The following is a 17,845-nucleotide window of genomic DNA, read 5'->3' as shown; positions in this document are numbered from 1 at the left end:
TGAGAATAGAGAGAAAGAGGAAAATGATCGTGCAGACAAAAAGACGAAAGAGCTCAAATCGAAAGTGTTGTTGCAACAAGCGTATCCTCCGCGCTCGAATCAGAATGATTCGCAGCAGCGGAACCGATCGCAGTCACAGTCGAATAGGTCAAAATCGCGGAATGACTCTTCTTCGCAGAGATCTATGCTTGGGTACAATCAGTGTGCCTACTGTAGAGGCGAGGGTCATTTGAAATTCGATTGTCCAGTTTTGCGTGATCGAAATAGTGGTAATTCATCTAGAGGAGGTCGTAGTGGTCTTCAACAGGCTTCACGAGGTAGAGGTCGTGGTGTCACCCAAAATCAAAATGATCGTTCTAATAATTCCTCTGATTCTAACAATTGTTTCGATCATCGTGGATCATCGCAAGGCAGATCCGCACAGTACAATGTGGATGATTATTACGTCGATCAGGGTACTGACGACGGTAATTACTAGGACAGCCATAGACAAGGAGAAGGAGTAGTATCAGTTCCGGTTGATCAGAGAGGGCCTTACGTCGCAGTTACCACCTCGGGCGTAGTTGAGCCTTTTCTGTTGGACACTGGTGCAGCGAAAAGTTCCATCATGCATTCGAAACTCCCTGGCGCACCTTTGTCTGGCTTAACAAATGTTTCCGTTGGATTCTCTGGCGCCCCTGTTAGCAATCCGGTTTCGCGCCCTTTGCCCCTTACAATTGGGCCTCGTGAGCTGCAAGCTCCTTTGATTTTGACTACTGGTTGGGGTGAAAATCTTTTGGGCCTGGATTTGCTGAAACGTCTGTATGCGACTCTGTATTGTTCTCCTGCGGGAGTAAAGCTTACATTGGGTGAGAGAGTTATCTCTCCTATGTACTTGTCCATTGATAAGCTCCCACCGGAATTGAGTTCTCTTCCTGCATCTTTGTGGGCAACAGGCCCTAATGACGTGGGTCTGCTTGACATCTCCCCTTAATAATAAATAATAATAAAACCATTTTTAAAGTGCCTGGTTACACCTAAGACGGTGTGTCCCCGCGCTGAAATGCTACTACTCCCAGATGAGACAGAAAGTATTGGGGAACCAATTATTTGGGGAAGAGATAAGTTTTTAAATATTGTCTGAATCTCGTTTCGGAGGGCTCCATTCGAAGGTTTAGGGGAAGGCTATTCCAGTGCTTACAAGCCAAGAAGCGGAAGGAGGTACCTCCCATTCTGGTTTTGTGAACACGGGGAAGTTGGAATAACATCACTCCGGCGGATCTGAGATTTCGGGTGGGGCGATGAATAGTAAGGAGTCTTTGCAGATAGTTGGGGCCTTTTCCCTGGGCAATACGGTGAGCCATACATAGTGCCTTGAATTTAATGCGCTCCACAATGGGGAGCCAATGAAGTATACGCAATGCTGTCTTACCGGATGCCCTGCGTGGAAGATTGAGTACCAAGCGGGCCGCGGCATTTTGGACACCCTGTAGCTGTTGGATGCCTTTTTTGCTCAGGCCAAGAAGAAGGGCATTACCATAATCCAGATGTGGCGTAACCAGAGCGTGGATAAGTTTCTTCCTGGCACCGAAGGGGAGCAGATCGAGAACTTTGCGGAGCGTTTTCAATATTCCAAAGCATTTTCCAGTGATTTTATTAATCTGTTGCTTAAAGGAAAGCTCCGCATCGATCATGATTCCCAAGTTTTTGACAGCCTCTGCTGGGCGGGGGATTGGCCCCAATTCCGTTGGCCACCAATCCTGCGACCAAATGGAGGAGGCCTTACCGACCACCAACAACTCCGTTTTATCGCCATTTAGGCGGAGGCAGTTGCTGTTCATCCATCCTGCCACAGCCCGCATACAGTTGGAGAAGTTATCGGCTTCCTCAGGCTGGTTGTTGGCGAGTTGGATTATTAATTGGGTATCGTCAGCGTATGTGACGACATCCACACCATAGGATTCCACAATATGTGCCAAAGGCTCCATATAAATATTGAACAGTGTAGGGCTCAAACTTGAGCCTTGTGGAACCCCATGCCTCAACTTACGAGGAGATGATTTGTAAGGAGGGCAATGCACCTGAAAATTCCTATTTTCCAGAAAGGATTTTATCCACTCCAGGGCTGGACCTTCTATTCCCATGTCGGAGAGGCGTGACAGCAGCGTTGAGTGCAGCACGGTGTCAAATGCTGCACTAAGATCTAAAAGTACCAACGCTGCTGTCTGCCCTCCATCAACCAGTTGTCTTAGGCGTTCAGTGGAAAAGAGGACCGCGGATTCAGTTGAATATCCTGCTCTGAATCCAGACTGGGTAGGGTGAAGACGGTAGTTCTCTTCGATGAATTTCATAAGTTGCTTATTCACAACCTTCTCCACAACTTTCCCGCAAAAAGGGAGGAGGGAAATAGGGCGGAGGTTTTGTAGTTGGGAGATATGAATATTTGCTTTCTTTTTCAGGGGTATAACCTGTGCGGTTTTCCAGGCCTCCAGCACATGGCATTCCTGAAAAGAGAGAGTAATAAGCTGTTCAATCTGCTCGATCATACTATCAAGAACTCCTGTACAACGGTTAGGGGAGATTACGTCCCGAGGGGATCCAGAATGAATTCCTCTCATGATGGAAAGCAGGTCTGATCTCTTAGGGACTGAGAAACTTGTTAGCTGGAGCTTGGTAACGGGAGCATTTCTCACTATGGGTTGAGAGTCGTGAGAGCTGGCTGTGAAAGTGGCATGTATTAGCTCTACTTTTTTCACAAAGAAGTCCGCAATCTCATCACATAGCTCATTAGAGTATGTGTCTTGAGCCTCAAGTCTGGTGGGCACCGTCAGCTCTTTATATATTGAAAAAAGTTCCTTAGTAGGGTTTTTTGCGGATTCAATATGTTGTTCACTTGAAATCCAATGTGCGTTTACCACGCATTCCCCAGTATCGTATCTCCCTTGATGGTGAGCGAGCGTTGTTAGCGATCATCTACGATTTGATCGGAAAAGATGTTATTGAGGAGACACGGGGAAACGTGTGTAATAGCCCTGTGCTGCCCATTTTGAAACGCACTGATCCATCTAAGCCTCCTGTTTATCGTTTTGTCATCGATTTACGGGAGGTGAATAAAATTGTGATTCCTCAGTTCCCTGTGGTGCCCGACATTACGGCCTTACTGACTCTGATTCCAGCATCTGCATCCTGGTTCTCAGTGATCGATCTGAAGAATGCTTTCTTTAGCATTCCGATTGCTGAGGAGAGCAGGGACCTTTTCGGTTTCTCTCTAGGTGGCCGCAGCTTTAGGTTTAAACGCGCTCCTCAGGGCTACTGTGAGAGTCCATCGATATATAGCCAAGCCTTGAAGAGCCAACTTGATGCGTTTGTATTGCCGGCCGGTGCGGCCTTGATCCAATATGTAGACGACTTATTGGTGGCTGCGGACACTCAGGACATTTGCAAAATTGCTACGGTGTCATTGTTACAACATCTCTGTGACTTACATCACAAGGTGTCACCTTCTAAACTGCAATATTGTTGCCAAGAAGTAACCTATCTAGGTCACTTATTGTCAAAGGAGGGAAGACGGTTGACCCCAGAGAGAATTGCAGCGATTGCTCGAATGACTGTGCCAACAACTCAGAGAGATGTGCGTGCCTTTTTAGGTATCACGTCATACTGCAGGCAATGGATTCCAAATTTTTCATTGCTAGCGAAACCATTGGTGGCTCTGACGTGCAAGGATGTTCCAACTCCTTTGCCATGGACGGAAGAATGTCAGAAAAGTTTTTCTGAACTGCGTGATGCGTTGTGTTCGGCTCCTGTGTTAGGTACTCCTGACTACAGTAAGCCATTCACACTAAACGTTCACGAGAGGGAAGGTTGTGCATTGAGTGTTTTGACGCAACAATTCGGTGGTAAGCAGCGTCCATGTGCATATTTTTCCTCGACCTTGGACCCAGTAGCTAGAGCATTGCCGAGTTGTTTGAGAGCAACAGCGGCAGCTGCGGTGTCCATCCGACAATCTGCAGGATTGGTCATGGATAATACGCTTACGGTGATGGTTCCGCACGCAGTTGACACTCTCTTGAATCGTACGAAAACTCAACATCTGACGAGTGCAAGGTTGTCTGGTTATGAGTTGACGCTTTTGGCAAGTCACATTCAAATAAAGCGCTGCAATGTCCTAAACCCGGCGACTTTTTTGCCAATCAATATGGAGTCAGACGAGGTAGCACCCCATGACTGTTACTTACGAACTGAGGAGGAAACAAAAGGTTGTGTTGACCTAAAAAACACTGCTTTGGAAGACCCCGATGGTACCTTGTATGTGGATGGTTCGTGTTTTAAGTTGCCGAATGGTGATGTGACGACTGCGTATGCTGTGGTGACGTTGAGTACGGTTGTGGAGACTGCGAGACTGAATCAGAATTCTGCACAGGCAGCGGAGCTAATTGCCTTAACCAGAGCATGTGCTCTGTCGAAAGGGAAACGGGTGAATGTGTTTACGGACAGCCAGTATGCGTTTGGTGTTGCGCACAGTTTTGGACGTTTGTGGAGAGAGAGAGGTTTTATGACATCGCATGGTACAAAGATTCAGCATGGACAGCTTGTGAATGATCTTTTGGCTGCACTTACATTGCCCAAGCAGGTGGCGATTATTAAATGTAGTGCACACCGTAAGGTGATGGATGATGTTGGTCGTGGCAATGCGTTCGCTGATGAGATTGCCAAGGAGACTGCAAGAAACCTTACAACTAGAATGTATGTGACGAGTTCGGTAAGGTGTCTGCAGAAGCTGGTATGTGCGAAGACACCATTGAGAGTGTGAAAGCGATTCAGAATGAGGCCACTGAGACTGAAAAGACCAGGTGGAAAGAGAGTACGGGAAAGCTGGATGCGAATGGCTGTTGGATTGATTTGTCCGAGAATAAGAGATGGATGTTGCCGGATGCATATGTGCTAGCTGTTGTGACGATGGCACACGGCTTGTCACATATTAGTGCGAAAGGTATTTGTAAGCTGTTGTCCCCTGTATGGAAGAATGATGGTATCGCTAAGTGTGCTGAGAGATTGGTCAAGAATTGCATGATATGTATGATGTACAATCCTGGTAAGAGAACTCCTACACCCCCTGGCCACTTTGCTCCTCCTTCATGTCCCTTTGAGGTGATTCAGTTGGACTTCATCCATATGGAGCGATGCAATAACTTAAAATACGTTTTAGTTGTGGTTTGCGCATTCTCCCGATGGATCGAAGCCTACCCTCTTAAAGACAATACTGCCCTGTCCACCGCAAAAGTCCTACTGAAGGAATACTTTCCTCGGTATGGAATGCCACGGATTGTATGGTCTGATAATGGAAGTGAGTTTGTGGGGAGTGTGATGAAGAGTGTGTGTAAGGGCCTTGGAATTACACAAAAATTCCACAGCGCCAATCATCCCCAGTCGGCAGGTTTGGTTGAGGGATACAATGGAACTCTCAAACTTAAACTCGCGAAGATTCAGGCTACGACTGGTCTCTCGTGGCCTGACGCTTTGCCCTTAGCTCTTCTGTCAACTAGGGCGACTGTGCACTCTCGAGTAGGGCTTAGCCCATATGAGATTGTCTTCGGTCGTCCTGCCAATGTTTGGGGGGTCCCTAGACCCAGTGTGTTCGCTGATCTTGAGTACCCAATGTTGATCGATTATCGTCATGATCTGACTGCTAAACTGAGGTTAATTCACCAACAGGTTTTTGAAGCACTGCCGACGCAGACGGAGGGTCCAGGCCACCAGCTCCAGCCCGGAGACTGGGTGGTTACGAGGAATTTTGGCCGAAAACGAAATCTTGAGCCAAGATTCATCGGACCCTACCAGGTGCTCCTTGCCACAAGAACTGCTGTTCGTTTGGAGGGTCGCAAGCAGTGGGTGCACGCCACCCACACCAAGAAGGTACCTATACCTTTGCCAGCGGACTCGTGGGTGAGGAAGGGCATCGCTTCGTCTGAAGCTGAGGTTGTACCGAACTTTGTCCCATTCAGCGATGCTCAGCCTGTCGGAGATACCTCAGTGCAGCCGGACGATACTGTTGAACATTTGTCATCGGAGGACTCAAGATCTGAACAATTGTCTGGTCGACAGGATTTTGTTTCATCATCTGACCAACTGTTTGAAGATCAGACTCGTCCTGGGAGAAGCAGATATTTTCTCCGTTCCAACACCAGAGACAAATAAAAAAAATATTTTTGCTTTCTCCCCTGACATTCACGTTACCCCATTATCACTCTTCACTTTGAACACTTTTGAATAACTGCAATTTTCGTAAATTTTGAGTCTTTATCTGCATATGTGTATTTGTTTCCACAGCTAGGAGATTTTGTATATATTGTTTAATTAAAGTACCTTACATCCGGGTGGACCGTAGGGCCGTGAGGGTACTTCCTTCTGGTTAGTAGGTCCTGACACTAGGTTGTAGACCGTCGATTCCTAGGAACTCCTGGGGATTGACTATTGCTACACAGAACGAAGTGCGTCAAGAACGTCGCGGACGGTTTTAGAGGATGGCTTTCTCGAAGCTGTCGGAATTGGAAAAAGCTCAAGCTCAAAGATTCGAACTGCATAGAATTGCACGTACTAAATGCTTCATGTTTCAGGTGTTTCTTCTATTCCTAACTGTTTCTTCGTTATTGGTGGGTGGGGTGTACTACATGATACAGTCATTGTTGCCTTCTGCCTCACCTACCCCTTCTTCTGAACCTAAAACTACCTCCACTGTTTCTCCTCATTCTTTCCACATTCCACCACAACACGAGCAGGTTAGACGTGCGGAATTTATGAACAATTCCTTCGTTCAGCTCCTTCATCAGCATCAGTTGGTGATGAGCACTACCAATTGTTGGGTGTGTGGGTTAATGCCACATACCACCGATAAGGGAATTCCGTACTTGGTTCTTCCTTATAGTTCCCATGGTTCAGCTCGAGCATTCCAAACAATGTTTCGTAGCGCACTAGATTCCTTCCCCAATCGAGAGCCACGTTCTCCACACTTTGGTCCCGGCCCGTACCTTAAGTCTTTGGCCATAGCGATTGCTGATTTAGATAGGGATATCTTTGATCCATCGCTTATCCCAGAGGAAGAGGTGCGAGCCTATAGGGATCTGAGTGAGGATGAGTATAGTGTGCTAGTGGGTGATAGACAGCTCAAAATTTCATCTCCAATATGGATCGTACCCCACCTTGGTAATTTCTGTTTGAAAGGTCGTGGCCGAAGCCCGAGAGCTCACCTTGGGGAGAGTGCTTGCACTGAAATGTATGTTTTACCAATGCTCTCTTCCCCTGTTCTCCTGACTGCCAAGGGTACGTACTTTGTCTGTTACGACCGTGCATATACATGGTTGCCCCTTGATTTCTTGGGCACCTGTTATATTGCAAATTTGCTGCCACCGACTTTTACGGTTGCCTCAGATTATCACAAGACCAGAGTTGTGAGAGGTGTGATTAGCAAAGAGGACACTGCCGGTCAAGAAGCAGGAGACTTCTTCAAGGGTTTCTTGCCGTTTTGGGGACCTATGATCAATAGTAGGAACCTGAGACAGTTGACTCGAGTGGTGGAATCGACCGCTAATATCACTGCAAGTGCCCTTGGCAATATCACAGCAGAGCTTCAGGCGGACAGGCTTATGACGTTACAAAATCGTATGGTTTTAGACGTCGTCTTAGCAGATAGAGGTGGAGTATGTAAGGTGATCCATTCGAGCTGTTGTATTTTCATTCCTGACAACGCTCTGACTGTCTATCAAGCCATCTCGAAGTTGCATAAGATCTCCGAGTCAATACACGTGGACGTAGGAGATTGGACGCTACTAGGATGGTTTTGGGGCCTGATGTCGACTTGGGGTTGGAAGATTCTGATGATCATTGGGGTTGTTGCAGCATTCCTATTCACGTGTTGTCTTTGTGTGCAGTGTGGTCCTGCCTTATGTGGCCTCTGTGCTACGACGTGTATAAGGCGGCCGCCTGTTACCAAGGAAGAGCTGATGGATAGAATAATGTTGCAGCAACACCTACATGGTCTGATGAATATCGAGATCGAACCTGATTCCGACTAGTGCTTGCCTACATGAGGGCAAAAGGAGCGTCTGAGGTTCCGTGACAATTGTAAGTGGTGTTTTCGACTCGCCCGAATATAGTCGAGTCTGGTATCTATGAACCGCAAATGACGAGTTTAGTGGGTGTACGCGTTTTCGCTATGCTAGCCTAAACCGTTCGTTTGTTTCGTGGGTTTCTTCATCTGAACCCACGGGTTCCATTTTAGATACGGCATCCACTTTGTTTCTTGCCCTCAAGTAGCCTGCGAACGGACGCTGTCCGCTTCGTGACCCTGGGATTCCCAAACTCTTGCGGAAGACACGTGTTCCTTTGAGGGTGTCTTTATGATGAGGGGGATGACACTGTAAGGCAGATGGCCCCGCTCGAGGCTCATCTTGCCGTGCCGATCTATTGTCTCAGTTGTGCATTCATTAGGCACGTCTCCTTTGATCCCTGCAATCGTGTTTCCTGATACCACCCCCTTTTTCACATTCTTCGATCTGTTCGCTATCCTCGTCTTCCTCTGCACCTGTTTCTGTCTCTTCGTTTACAGCCGAACGGAATGTACTAATGGTGGGAAGATGTACTTTTACAGTTGTGAACTGCCAAATGCTACTGTAATTATGTTCCGGGCCCTGAATACATGAAAGCGACCCTCTATGACATTTACTGTGGGAACCAGGTTGTATTCTTTTGTTCATCATGTTATCCTATGACGAAAAACGGTATAAAAAGAGCGATCCACAGATACAATTCGAAACAGTCTCCTAGAACCTACACGTGTTGTACTTCTTGTGACTTCTGTGTTCCCTGCAGTAATAAACCTCGAATCTTTGACGCGGAAGGAAGTGTCCCGTGTCTCTGTCACTTGCACGCCGGAACAGGTTACCCACGAAGGTTTTAGGTGTTATCCCTGGCACCGCTGGGTCTTAGAAAAACCCAGTCCTTCACCCTGACTGCCCACTGCTCATTCGCTGCCCCCGCCTCCAGAATGTATTGTTGTGGTCTGGCCGCCCCCGCGCCAACATTCACAGCTCTTGTGTGCTGTGAGGACGCATGGGCGTTTCATTTTTCACTACGACGACAAGCACTCTAATCCTGCGAACCCCCTGGGAATGTCTCACGGACCACTGGGGGTCCGCGGACCACAGTTTGGGAAACGCTGCTCTAGATGATATTCAATGCGCCCCTGGAGTACCTCACACTCTAGTCCTGCAGCCAACAGTGCGCTATGCTCTATCTCCACAGCTGCTGTGAGGGACCCTGGAAGTCTGTTTACTCTCCGCTGCAATGCAACTGGTGTGCAGTCTCACAGGCTATAACTGAGCTTTCCACGCTGTGTTTCACCGCCTTTAGTGATTTGGATGTGTTTAAGTGGCGGTTAACGGGCGTTCGCGCTTCGCGCCATTCCAAGATGGCGGGGGAGGTGTCGTTGCTTAATTAATTATTTATATTGACGCACTCTGTTCATCCATCGCCTTGCACTTGCATAGATGGCATCTCCACATTTGTTGTGCCCGATATCTTGGCTGCCTCTATCAACAAACTTGAGGGTGAGTCATAAGCTTGTTACCTGCCCCTAGGAGTCAAAAGCGGCACGGAGACCGGGGTTGAGTATGAGCTTTGCCTACCCGTCTCGGGCATTGACAAGTGTTTTAATGCAGCAAATAATTCTGAAAACACAACAAGCGATGGACGGAATGTTGCACAATGGCAAAACATTCACCCCCAGTCACAGATCTGGGTTTAATCCATCGTTTCTTTGCTCACCACACCACCCCAGTTCAGACATGGTCATATGCTAATCAGTCTTGACCCTGTGCCTCATGGGAACAGTCCAGCCCGAACTGCCAAACCATGTCTTCCTGGACCGGAATCAAGCATCCTAGGACCGTTTTCTGGCTATCAGCCGCCATCAGCCAGGATAGCTTGATCCAGTGGCATGGAGAGCACTGGACTCGCGTCTGAGCATACCCGTCCCACTCGGGTTGACTAATGCAAAAACAATTGATGGACGGAATGTTGCACAATGGCAAAACATTCACCCCCAGTCACAGGTCTGGGTTTAATCCATCGCTATTTAGCTCACCACACCACCCCAGGTCAGACATGGCCATATGCAAATCAGTCTTGACCCTGTGCCTCATGGGAACAGTCCAGCCCGAACTGTCAAGCCATGTCTTCCCTGGACCGGAAACAAGCATCTTGGGACTGGTTTCTGGCTAGTGAGCCGTCATCAGCCAGGCTAGCTTGAATCCAGTGACAACGTGAGCAAGGGGCCCACTTCTGGGCATACCCTGCCAACTTAGGGTGAACAAAGCGATACTAAAGGGGATGATGGACGGAGCGCATGAGAAAATCAAAAGACTGTTCCCATGAGGCACAGTGTCAGACTGATTTGCATATGGCCATGTCTGAACTGGGGTGGTGGAGTGAGCTAAAGAATGATGATGTATTAAACCCAGATCAGTTGACTGGGGGTGAGTGTTTAATTTGCTTGAGCGCTCTGTCCATCATCCCCTTTGGTATCGCTTTGTTCGCCCTATGTTGGCAGGGTATGCTCAGATAGGCTGGACTGTTCCCATGAGGCACAGGGTCAAGACTGATTTGCATATGGCCATGTCTGAACTGGGGTGGCTTGGTGAGCAAAATAACGATGGATTAAACCCAGATCTGTGACTGGGGGTGAATGTTTTGCCATTGTGAAACATTCCATCCATCATCTTGTTTGTTTTGCTGTTCACCCTATATGGGAAGGGTATGCCCAGATTTGGGTCCCGTGCTCACTGTGCCACTGGAGTCAAGCTATCCTGGCTGAAGACGGCTGATAGCCAGAAACCGGTCCTAGGATGCTTGATTCTGGTCCAGGGAAGACATGGCTTGGCAGTTCGGGCTGGACTGTTCCAATGAGGCACAGGGTCAAGACTGATTTGCATATGGACATGTCTGAACTGGGGTGTCTTGGTGAGCAAAATAACAATTAATTAAACCCAGGTCTGTGACTGGGGGTGAATGTTTTGCCATTGTGCAACATTCTGTCCATCATTTTGTTTGCTTTGCTGTTCACCCTATGTGGGAAGGGTATGCCCAGACCTGGGTCCCCTGCTCACTGTGCCACTGGAGTCAAGCTATCCTGGCTGAAGACAGCTGATTGCCAGAAACCGGTCCTAGGATGCTTGATTCCGGTCCAGGAAAGACATGGTTTGGCAGTTCGGGCTGGACTGTTCCCATGAGGCACAGGGTCAAGACTGATTTGCATATGGCCATGCCTGAACTGGGGTGGCTTGGTGAGCAAAATAACAATGGAATAAACCCAGATCTGTGACTGGGGGTGAATGCTTTGCCATTGTGCAACATTTCGTCCATCATCTTGTTTGTTTTGCGAATAATTCTAAGGCACACAAGCAGATGCGAGAAGCAGCATTAACGGTGGCGTGTGGATCGCTTCCCTTTGTCCGCTCGGCGGTCGGTTGCAGGGTGTCAGCGTGACAGCAGCTCTAGGCCCAGGAATGCCTGTGACTCGCAGCGGGGGTGTCCCTTGAGCTCTGCTACGCTGTAGGGCTTGGGACTTACTTGCTGCTCGTTTGATGTCACCTGGCCTCTCTCCCTGCTGGATATCTCCACGGCTTTGCATGTTTTTTGCTGTGCCACAGTTCAGAGATCAGTAGGCCTCAGTGCCCGGGCCTCCCTCGGTCCTGCGTAACGTGTCCAGCGTCCAGGTCGCATTGAAGCCCTGTGTGGATTTTGAGCACAGGAGCCCCTCTCCGGCCTTGTGACACTGCTGGGGTTGCGGCGTAATTGGTGCTTGCTGCGTGGCACAAGTCTTCCCCCCACTGCATGGAGTCAGTGCTTCTGCATCCGCACACGATAACCCGCGGACCGGGCGACAGCAGGCCCCCATCTCTGGGCCTCTCTCAGCCCGGTTGTTCATGGCTAGTTTCACAAGCCGCAGTAGATCTCAGCGCATATCAAGACCGTCGCTGCCTCCAGCTCGGTAATTGTGGGCCTCGCCATTGCTCCTGACTGTCCGCCGGAGTGTCTTCTTGTTTTCAGTGAAATCACCTCTGTTGGACATAGGATAGTGATTGATGTTTTTTCCAGGGCGAACAGTGCCTCACTACAGTGCGTCCACCTTGTTAGCCCGCCCTCTAGCGCACTCCAACCCATGCTTTACATAAATATAAATGGTGCATTTTGACCCCCACAAAAGGGGATTATCCATACCAAAACTCTACCTTTATGGTAGACGTCATGTGAGCAAATCCAGTTGCAGGGTAGAGTTTGTGGCCTTTGCTGGGTGAAGCCCCCCTGCAGAAGCTGGTGAGCACTCACAAACGTGCAATTGAATCAAGCATATGCAAGTAGTTTTCCAGGTGAAAAATGCTTGCAAATGCACATACCTCGCATGCAAAAACCCAGCAGAATAGAAAGAGAAAGGTTGAAGAGTAAAAGTGTCTTGTGGCAGCAGCACGCCCCAGTTTCAAAGTTCCTGGGAGAGAGTTTCTGCTCAAACCAGTGAACAACATAAACCGAAGAAGAAAAAAGCATCCAAAATAATTGAAATCCAACAATCTGGAATTATGCATATGCAATAAAATGCTGTTACAAATTCGCAGAATCACCAGGCATATCATATAAATGAATAAAAAAATTAACAGACCATTGTTACTTGGATAAAATACTGTATATGTTTAATACATTATTCCACCATCATGATAAAAAATGATCTACACAACTATGCATAAACTAGAGATTTGACAGAAAACAATAGTTATTGTTTTAGAAAAAGTGGCCTTAGAAACAACTAGTGCTAGCAATCTTCCCCCATCGTGTCACTTTAGGGTTGCCTTCCTGCTTTATTATATGGAAAAGGCAGGCTGCTGAAGACATACACTGGACTGTACAAAGAGAACATGCCATCTTTATTTTTTTCTGTTAAATGGAAAGAATTGCCTTTGTGACAAACAATAGCAGTTGAAATTGATTGTAGGTACTCACCAGATCTGGAGATAGTCCCAGGCCTCTTAATGCCCGGACACTGTTTTGTGTTGGTTTACTTTTCTGCTCTCCTGTGGCTGTGGGCTAAGGATAAAAGATAAAAAAAATAAAGAATTTAGTATCCAAAGAATTAGGGCAATACCTGGCTTTACCAAGAGCATAGAAATTATTTGTTTCTGTAATATTAAATTAGAGACTATAAAAAAGATTTACAGTGGCTATTACTCCACGCCGTCTGCTATCTAAACTATTGAATCATGCATTCCGAGGATACATGCTTAAAAGATATGAAAATCTCTTGATTCTTTTAAAAAATATTTTTTATTGATTTCATGAAAATTGCCTTAAATATCAACTCCATGCACACGGATACATAAAACAGCCATATTATTGTTTCAAGGTTCTGGGTAAAAGAGAAACACAACTCTATGATACCTAAAAGAAAGCAGTAGGAGATTTGAATTCCTGGGGAAAGGAGAAGCCTAAAGGAGGTTTAATTCAGAAGGGATCCACCCACTGTTATTTGCATGCTCCTGGAGACCGTCAATTTGTACTCTCCCTCAGGTACTCTCTGTATCGCATACCCAAGTACCCCAGACGTTGTCAAACTTGAGAGGATACCTATACCATCATTCATTCATTTCTTAGCAAGTGTGCTCCAGAAAATAGAGTGCCATATTGCTAGGATTGGAACTTCAAAGCTGCCCTAGAATCAAACTATATCCCGTTGGGCAACCTTTAAACCCAAGCTATATAACTTCCTATCATACCATAACGGGGGATTGTCATCCTCAAGCCATATTCCCAGACGCATGAGTTTAGCTTCTGGAGTGTGCGCTCTATTTAATATAGAGTTCAGACAGTCACCTACACCATCAACTGAAGACACAGCCATATAATGTGGAAGAGATTACCGACCTGACCACAGCCCCTTTAAGAGATATCTCTTTCTAATATCCCTATTTGTCTCAACCTAATGAATGCACACTGCAACCTTTGCAGTAGGTTGTGCTGCACCAGTCTAACACTGCCCCTGTCAGTCATTTTACAAGGAAATTGCAATGCCTCTTCAAATTGCATATCCCCCATTTCCCCTGAATCTCCTACCGATTTTGATCAAAATATTTAGTTCCCCGGGGGCAATAAAAAGTAGATTTTTATATGCGGACGAAACTATGATTCTCGATAATGCCTCTGACAACACTTTGTGTTCCAGTGGGGTACCACCAGGGATCAAGATGTCATCTATTTCATGGCCTCACAGTGGATGTAGAAAGAGTAGTTATTGAAACACCTCTGTGTCTGCCACCCAAATCAGCTGTGCATTGATCTAAGGATTTTAGTCATTTTAGTCCCAAAAAGTGCAGATTTGAATCACATATCGGCTGATAATTTCTTCCAGTCTCCCCAGTTCCCCCAGTCTCTCAAGTTGATTAAGGGCCCGATTCACAGAACTAACTTAAGACAAAATCCTAAAGTTACTACTTTTGGTATTCACAGAAGTTAGGATTTTGTCTTAAGTTTGTCTTAAGACAGACTTAAGACAGACTTAAGTTAGGATTTTGTCTTAAGTCTGTCTTAAGTCTGTCTTAAGACAAACTTAAGACAAAATCCTAACTTCTGTGAATACCAAAAGTAGTAAGTTTAGGATTTTGTCTTAAGTTAGTTCTGTGAATCAGGCCCAAAGTTCCTGGATCCTCCTTAACTGCCCTTCTTGGAATCAGTTGTCAAATTCCTCCTGCAAGCCATCCTGCCAAGCCCAAGCTATTGCCTTTGCTGTGACAGCAGTATTTCACACCTGATGAAAGCAGCACTGACAAGCTAGTTGTAGGCAGGCTACAGCTAACTAGACAACCGAGTTTTAGGCAGGGAATTTATAACTTTTTAAAAGTTAATTTTCCTATATATTTCTCAAACATCCAACTTCACCACTAAATGGGGTTTTTATGAAATGCTGAAAAAAAGTAGTTGACCTATCTATTTAACGTATTCCAAACCAAAGGTACACAATCTTCATCTTAACTGTACTTTAGCTTTTTCTTCATAGAACCTGCTACAGCCCTAACTTGAAAATTGCTCTTTGAGGCTAGTCTGTATGACCATGCAAACATTACATTCTTACATGTTCCACTCTTAAGCAACAAGAAACCTACATTGTGGGCTACAAGGTTAAAGTAGGAGTGACTTACATGATAGTTAAAAGCATGGTTTCTTCCTGTCAAAAATAGGTAGTTTAACAGGTTAACATGTTGGTTTTAAATCTGCAGCTGTCAGGCAACCATGTAGACTTGAAGCTAACTTCCTTGCCATATTTGTGAATGGCACACTACGCGTATTTAACTTTCTATGCCACTGTGTATTTTCTTACACCATACACTATGTACTTACTAGAAAGTTTAGTTTGCTAATTGGGGATTAGCCAATGTTACCAACCTTTAGGGGTCAGATACCCTACACTAGAATCGGGACAGCAGTAACCCAGCGTGCAGAGTTCAAAAACCAATAGCATCAGACCACAAACAATTGTGTGACCATGTAAATAGAGTCACTTTCTCACAATGCCAACCATTGCTTAGAAATGAGGACATGCAAACAGACACTCATACCATCTGATGAAACACTATTTGTTTTAATTCTGACATTTGTCTTTGCAAATGAGCTCTTCCTCTTTGTCTAGCTTCAATGACTTCATGATTCAGCTCACTATGTGTAGGGTGGTCCCCCTTCCCCACCGTCATGCGCTCCAGGACCTTGATCTGATTTTAAACGATGGAGTTGTCAAGGATGTCAGTCCTGGTAGTGCCCAATTTTCATTTATGAGTTCGAGCACGTTTGTGCAGAGAAGTAGATTTTGGGACATCTTGTATAGCAACTGATTCAAATTTACCTTCTGGTCAGCCTATCTTCTATTTCATCATAGGGTCTCCCTCGTTTAACTTATCAAATTTGGCTTCAAAATGGCAAATGGACTTCTGTATTGCCGCTTAACCTCATGTTTCTTCAATACTTTTTTGATAAACAATCCTCATTAGATTTTAGGCCGAAGGAATTGGCCATGAGAGAGCAATCAAATACTGCACTTGAGTAGTACATCATGGAATAACACATCATGACAGAATGAAATGACAGTACAATCATATGAAAAAGCAAACACTGCACACTTTGATCCAGAGCACTAAACACCAGTCTAGTTACAGTAAGTGATGCAGCCATACCCCCCACACCCGCCCGCATTTTTGGGTGGCAACCCCGCGACTCGAAGCTCACGCGCTCCTGCTGAGTGCACCAGTCCACCCCCCACCTCCACTGTGCGAGGGTTGGGGGGATATCGCGCTTTGCAATCAAGAGGGCTGTGGCCAGATATACCTTCTACGCTCGTACACCGTCAGCGCCCTCCAGCACCCCAAGAAGTATTAGAAGAGGGGAAAGATAGGTCTCCGAGAGGTCTCTAGTCACTGCAGACCAGTAGCGATGTATCTTCGTGCATGTCCACACCATGTGATAGAAATCTGCCTTACCAACCTCACAGCGCGGGCAAGTAGATTGGGAATGAAAGGCCTACTTGGTATAGGCTGGTGGGGGTAGGCCGGTGATGGGGGTGTAGATATGCTGAATAAAGGTAGTATGTCTGTACCAGTCTTAGTCTGGAGGAGATTGGGAACACGTGGGGGGCATCAGGGCTTGTTTCTTCAATATTGAACATTTTCTTGTCTCCAATATAATCCTGGGTCATTTTAATAATCTTTACGGCATCAGCTCACTTTTATTCAAATTCCCATTCACACAGGGTTTTTTTCAGTTTCTTTCATAAGATACTTCCCTTGATACCTTTTGGTTCCTCATTTTCTAAACAGAACATAGATTTACTTTTCAAGCCACTGCATTAGGACAAAGGTTGATATAAAATATTGCCCACTTTTCTGATGCAAATGTCCTCCTTTTCCCCATTTACTATGTATTTCACTTACAAGACAATATAGGCTGTCCATCGTTTTGTAATGCCTCAGTTGTCCACTTAATGGTTTATTTGTACAATGTGCCAAATATTTTTGTCTTTAATTTTCCATTCTTACCAAACTGAACAGATCAATTTGGGTGTCAATCGATTTCATATGACAATTATGGGTAAAAGCTAAACATAGTGGCTGTTTCTCTATTTGGGCGTGGGGGCGTTGCCCTGCTGTTTGTTTTCCTGCCCCTGGACTTGCCGTTCCCCATATTAAATGATTAAGCAGCAGTGCCAGTGCTAAACAAACTGCTTTTATTCTCCCACGGCCCGGGCCGGTAGAGATTGCCTTGTTTATTATTTTCATGAGAGTAAGGGCGGGCACGGGACATGGGTGGTGGGAAGAGCTTCAATCATGATTGACGCACAGGTTCATGAGGGCCTGGAGGAAGTGCACACGCTAGGTTGGACAGATGCCTTGCCCTGCCCCAACCCAACATTTATTGCGATTTTCTATAGCGTGAACATTACCCGAAGCTGTCAGAGCGCTTTACAAAAGAACCAGTTGCGATACATAAGGATTTAGGATTACATGAGTTACATAAAAGATACAAACAGGAAAAAAAATGCAAATGTACAAGTTGTAAAGTCACACAGGAAAGAGATACAAATATAAAAAATTGCAAATGCACAAGTTGTTAAGTCACTCAAGAAAGAGATACAAATGGATAAACTCTAAGAATCACATAGGAATGGTAGTGAGTACAAAGTTCTACTACATATACTAGTGGTAGTGTTATCTCTATATACATATATATACAAATAGTAGATTTTCTCAGGATTCCATTTTACCAACAATTCGGCTTGGAC

General features: G+C 45.9%; 1 protein-coding gene across 2 annotated transcripts in view; it reads right to left on the bottom strand.

The window, feature by feature from the left end:
• The window catches only part of CTPS2 (CTP synthase 2), a 1,454,337-nt gene that overhangs the window by 1,083,005 nt on the left and 353,487 nt on the right, over positions 1 to 17,845 (bottom strand). For both annotated transcript variants that reach the window (XM_086934328.1, XM_086934329.1), the window contains exon 6: positions 13,030 to 13,113. In XM_086934328.1, coding sequence (XP_086790454.1) covers positions 13,030 to 13,113 — 84 coding nt within the window. The remainder of the gene's footprint in view (positions 1 to 13,029; positions 13,114 to 17,845) is intronic.

This window comes from Lissotriton vulgaris, chromosome 8, assembly GCF_964263255.1.
Source record: "Lissotriton vulgaris chromosome 8, aLisVul1.2, whole genome shotgun sequence".
Taxonomy (NCBI): Eukaryota; Metazoa; Chordata; class Amphibia; order Caudata; family Salamandridae; genus Lissotriton; species Lissotriton vulgaris.
Note: the sequence above shows the minus strand (reverse complement) of the source record. Positions and strands in the feature narration are given on the sequence as shown.